At 36.3% G+C, this 6,000-nt stretch overlaps 1 protein-coding gene across 1 annotated transcript in view; it reads right to left on the bottom strand.

The window, feature by feature from the left end:
* Positions 1-3,520, bottom strand: part of LOC100177613 (non-specific lipid-transfer protein) — a 6,546-nt gene extending 3,026 nt beyond the window's left edge. Inside the window, exons 1-7 of the mRNA XM_026834649.1 lie at positions 3,323-3,520; positions 2,864-3,058; positions 2,059-2,187; positions 1,472-1,598; positions 955-1,105; positions 422-569; positions 22-259 (exon numbers count right to left, since the gene is read on the bottom strand). Coding sequence (XP_026690450.1) covers positions 22-259; positions 422-569; positions 955-1,105; positions 1,472-1,598; positions 2,059-2,187; positions 2,864-3,058; positions 3,323-3,364 — 1,030 coding nt within the window. The 5' untranslated portion in view covers positions 3,365-3,520. The remainder of the gene's footprint in view (positions 1-21; positions 260-421; positions 570-954; positions 1,106-1,471; positions 1,599-2,058; positions 2,188-2,863; positions 3,059-3,322) is intronic.
* Positions 3,521-6,000: the final 2,480 nt, after the last annotated feature.

Raw genomic sequence — 6,000 nt, 5'->3', positions numbered from 1 at the left:
CACATACACACCAACCAATACCATCAACCAACACCATACACACCAACCAACACCATACACAACCAACCAACACCATACACAGCAACAAATACAAAGCATTAAACATACCGACACCACAAAGACCGAGCGCTTCATAAGTGATCAACTCATTTGCTGAGAAGCAATCATGAAGTTCAACAACTTGAGCATCTGAAGCACGTAAACCAGTTTTCTCGTATATTTTATCCACAGCACGCTTTGTCATGTCAAAACCAACTAACTGTAAAATTTGGTGAAAAATATATTTAAAATAAAAATAATCCAAAACTGTTTAACTGTGCAAACTACATTTACCAAAATATATTAAAGCAAAAAAAATCTTCAGGAGAGTAATCAGTAAACACAGACCATCCGAAAAGATAACATGTTACAAAAAACTCACTTTGATGCTGCTTTTCTCTGCGAAAGTGCTTGGAAGATCAGTGGCCATCTCTTGAGCCACAATCTCAACAGCTTGGTGTTCCAACCCATGTTTTCTGACAAAGTCTGCACTGGCAAGGATTGCACAACCACTACCATCCGATGTGGGGCTGACATTGGTAAAATATCATTCAGGGTCGAAAACAAATAGAAATTAAACAGTTAACACAGGTGTAAGGTTACACACAATACACAATACATAGTGACTTTCTGTATTTTATCTGTATTTAAGTTTAAATTTCAGTTCGTGGGAATGAGTTGTTTGTAAGATAACACTTGCGTTACAATGACAGTCGTTTCCCCGCTATACGAGAAAAAATAAGTTTACATTCATTTAGTTTGAATAACCCTATCATATAAGTCTAGTTGTTTAATCACACATAAACTCATGTTGGGGTAATGGGTCAATTAATGTCTCAATACTAGGAACCATGTTCTGCCACTGTGGAAATTCACACACATAGAATAGAGTCCTAAACCATTTATAATACATACCAACACTGTAACAAAGTAAGGTAATCATAAATCCTTTTTCCGTTTAACACAGACTCAAAACTGTATTCCTTTTGAAACTGTGAGTATGGGTTGTTGGTTGAATGCTTGTGATTTTTCCATCCAATCTTTGCAAAGTGCTCTGGTTTGGTGCCTGTCATAATAATAAGGATTTAAAATTAAGTTTAATGTATGGGTCAAAAACATAGACACCATTACATGCTGTGGTATTGTGTTAACTTTCCAGTATCAAATATTAAGATTTGAGAACACGTTATAAAAATCCAATACCTTAAAAGTCAACAGAGGGTTTACAAGCAAAAGCTATTCATTAGCCAAACACAAAGAACATGAAATGCAGCACATACAGACACAGAACTATTTGTTTAAACTGCCAGTTGCTGGTTTACATTAGTCATTACACTTACAAATAATTGTACAATGCACCACAAGCAAATTTAAATTTCAACTCCTTTTACAAAGTGCCATCAATTAAATTAAAATATAAAAAATAATATACCATATTTTTTCATGTGCTCAAGTCCAGCATTGCCAAACAGCTGGGGTGTTATTGGAGCTTTATGAACTACACCTATCTCCTTTACCAAATTTCCGTGGTGTAATCCAGGTGGTGTACGGTCGTTCCACTGTTAATAGGCAGAATTCTATTTAAGAACCTGGTAATTGGAATGTTTATATATATAGAGAGAGAATCAATGTTATGCCATTTGCTTGAATATAAAATGGGATCAAAGCTGTTCAAGTTTTATTTATCCTCGTGTAGCAGCACAATGACAGTGGTTATAACATCAGTGGTTTATTTTATACAATTTTGCCCACTAAAAAGTTACTACATATGTAACTTTGTGGGTAATTATTTTTGTAGGATGATTTCATTTTTTTATATGTATGGCTGACAGTTTGGACAACCTATTAGTGACAACTGGGTTGGAACTATGCTATAAAGTGCCTTGCCCACGGACACATACACTAATACTAATGGTAAATGCATTTAACATATATCCTAGAGTCTAGAAGCGAGTACTCTATTTACTGTGCCATGATGCCAGACTATTCAACTAGGCTACTAATATATGTAAAACATACATGGTCTTTTAATGAGCCACGTTCCATCTTTTCAAAGCCAAGAGCCATGGTGCATTCAGCCAACCCTCCTTCAATAAATTGCTTTGCCATGAACAAGGCAGTTGAACCAGTTGAACAATTGTTATTGACCTAATGGGAGGGTAAAGAATTGGTTTTACTATATTAATAGGAATAACTATTTTGAGTTAGCACGTCCATCAAGTGTACATCATATTAACCATTGGGATAAGAAGTTATATATACCTAAAAAAAGGGCACTGTGATAACATGAAGAGAATGAATGAATGAATAAATGAATGAGTGTAACTTTATTCTTGAGTGGTCGAAAAACAACAGTCGTTATAACACGAATGTTCATACACCTCGCGCCAGCTTTACCAAGTAATCAAGTATGTTACTTTGTGGGTAATTATTTTTTTTGTGGACTTTTTCATTTTTTTTATGTGTGGCTGATAATTTGAACAACCCATTAGTGACCACTGGGTTGGAACAATTGTCCATAAGTGTCTTACGCCCACAATCGTAACAACGACGAACCTTAAACCCATTACCACTGGGTTCAAGACAGGCGCGCTAACCAACTGTGCCACAGTAATTTTAATAAAACATTGGTAAACACAATGTATGCATTGGTTTCAGATTACAATTTAAACAGATTTATAGGTATAACAGTCATTTTAATGAACAAATGGGTTCACACAGTGTATGCAGTAGAATGAGGTCACATATTAATTATAAACAATGTAACAGCCATTCCAATAAAACATAGGTTATTATATACAGTAAACTGAGATGGGCAACTCACATTATAAATTGGAATCCCAGTCATTCCAAGTTGGTACAAAGCACGCTGACCACAAGTCGAGTCTCCGTAGCAATAACCAACTGCTGCTTGCTCCACCTGGTGGTAAGAAATCCCAGCATCAGCGAGAGCTTTTAACCCTGCCTCCTTGGCCATGTCGGGGTAGTCGAAATTCTCACGTCGACCCGGCTTCTCAAACTTAACAAAAATAATGTTAGATCACATGTCAACTGTTAAACTTATATTTTGTAGGTATAACATATACAAATTAAAGGTTTAACGTGTTATTAACTTTTATTTAGCTCTTTGAAAGAAGATCAAATTAATTAAAACAGCAATTTTCAATTTTAGGTTTCTGTTTTATGTATCGTGGTAAGAGTTTAATCCCTAATCGGTTTAGTAATAAGATTGAATGAAAGTCAAATATAACAGCTGATTTTGCCTGCAATTCAAGCACATTACTTTTGTCATTCCGACGCCAATAACGTATACATTTCTTCCCATCCTATATATTATCGTACTCTGCCTGATATGCAGAAACTAAGCTATGCTGCAAAATTTGGCTGCGGTTCACACGAAAAACAGTTCGTGTCTGATAAATAAACAACGATTTTTTCTTTTTTTGCTCCAGGGTATTTCCCTATTTGTGCTGCTGCAAATGTGGGACACTGGACGCATATATATTTTTCATATATTAATAACGTGTTGGCGTGGTAAACAACATTAATGCTTTATACATTAATGTGTGTTTGGTTCAAAGGAAAATTTCACCCTGACATCATGAGCAATCCGAGTGTTTATAAACGAACGGACATATGCAAATTTTGCATTTCTTGCACTTCATTCTAAAGATCAAGGTTGAAACTGTCTATTTTTTCTGGTGAGTACGTTCATAAGCTTATGTATTTATGATTTATTTAAAAAAATTAATTTCAACACCACATTTTTCACTTTTTTTCACTTTTTTTAATGTATTAAAACAAATATTTTTCGGTAATCCCGATACAACAGCACAACAAAGTGATGATAATGCCATGGGATCTATTTTCCAACTGCGCTGACAAAACCCGTAGCAAATGTAGGCTAAACCCGTAGCAAATGTAGGCTAAGCATGGCCAATCTTCTGTAAAATAGAAACACGATTAAAATGTTATATAGTGGAGCGAGGGAAGGCAGGACACCTTTAGCAAATAATAATAACCAATATCCTGATGGGGTTTTATACAACTAACAACGTTCTAAATGGGTCGTTAAAACAGTTTTGTTTTTTCAGATTGTTTACTGCCAAATGGGACGGGAAAATCCCCAACCCTGCTATATAATGTAAGTTTAGCTGGCTGGCGTTGGTGGAAAGCCACTACGGCACGACAAGCCCCCAGCCAATGGTAGTGGGTTTCTACTTAGGCGAGAAACCCTTGCACAATAGACATTAAAAATGCAAGGAAAAGAAACCAACCGCAAAAAGCCATGAAGTCAGTAAAACGCGGTAAGATAAGTAGAAAACACGCAACAACAAAATACCTAAAAACAGCTTAACAGACAGCGAACAATAAACGGCTATAACAGGCTCATAACGATAAACAGTGAGAAAAACCAACCCGTGTAAAAAAACAGCTCTGAAACAGTCGCCTAGATAAACAACTCACTATACAGCTAGGACACTATCAAATACTAAACTAGTGCTGATCATTGAAACACCGACAAACGAATAGGTGCAAAAATCGTACAAGAAAACCCTGTAGTCGTAGCGACTCGCATCTGCAAAGAGTCGAAACAGACAACGACTCTGCATGTCTTGTTTACCCATACGTGGGTATCTCTAGTAGGTCGTGGTTTACCTATTATTAAGAACCTTATCTTGGTACCAGGATTTTAAGAACCTTATCTTGGTACCAGGATTCTGCCTTCTTATCTTCGCGCAATGTAATACTATCCGGCTGTTACGTACCGCATCGACCGTTACGAATACTGTGGCTGTTACGAACCGCAAAGCGGCGACGTCCACGTAACACACTCACAGCTACAACGTAACTAAACCGACCGATAACGTAACCGCACCGAACACTGGGCATAATCACCCATCGAAAATTTGAATAAAAAAGCTTCACTGCAACGTGGCCAGCGTTACAATTGGGCTTTTTATATAAATAGGCTTTTTAAATGTAGGACAGACAAGAAAATATACATTTTACCCTTATCGGCGTTATATTGAATTAAAGAGTAGATTTTTTAAAAACATTTTTAATAGGACTTTACTATTTAACGTGTGTATATTGTAGAGCGCTGATATTACTTCAGCAGGTACCAAGACAGCATTCTCGTACTATTTAACGTGTGTATATTGTAGAGCGCTGATATTACTTCAGCAGGTACCAAGACAGCATTCTCGCAAAGCAAACCGAGACAGTACGGGAATTGTTACAAGTCCCGGCAGATATAAACAAACCATAAAACGAATGATCACTACAGATGCTGTTCAAGTAAGATTTTGCAACAATTCCAATGCATTTGTTTCAGTGATATGTGAACCGAGCACTAGAAGAGTGCATAAAATACGGTCCAGGTAACAAAAAAGCACACCCCTACTCTAACACACATATACACACACCCCTACCCTAAAACACATAAAAACACGCCTACCATAACCTATACCTACCCTAACACATATACACACACTCCTACCCTAAAACCTTAAACTTATTTACATAAAAAGTAGTATGGTGGGAGGAGATGGGACATGTTCAGAACATAATATCTTAATATTTTGATCGTATTTTAAACAATTAACAACGGTCTATGAGAATTGTGAGGATATAGTTTCATAATTCTTTGAATGTTCTTTGTTTACTACCACAACATGGAACGGGGAGATAAAATAAAAATGTGTCCCATCTTCTCTCAACACCCTACCATATTTATATATTTATGCAATCGCCTCAAACCGGCATCCATATTTTAGCGTCTTCGTCTTTCGTCTTTGTTCTTCGTCTAAAAAAGGGTTAATTTTTAATAAATACTGCTGTATTCGAAACTAAATAAATATCCTAGTCAATATCAGTACTGTCCATTATTTCTCAGTCGTATTTTTAACAACTAACAACGCTATTGTAGAGTCGTGAGGCTACGATTATATAATTCTG

This window comes from Ciona intestinalis, chromosome 5 (assembly GCF_000224145.3).
Source record: "Ciona intestinalis chromosome 5, KH, whole genome shotgun sequence".
NCBI lineage: Eukaryota > Metazoa > Chordata > Ascidiacea > Phlebobranchia > Cionidae > Ciona > Ciona intestinalis.
This window is presented reverse-complemented; position numbering and strand designations above follow the sequence as displayed.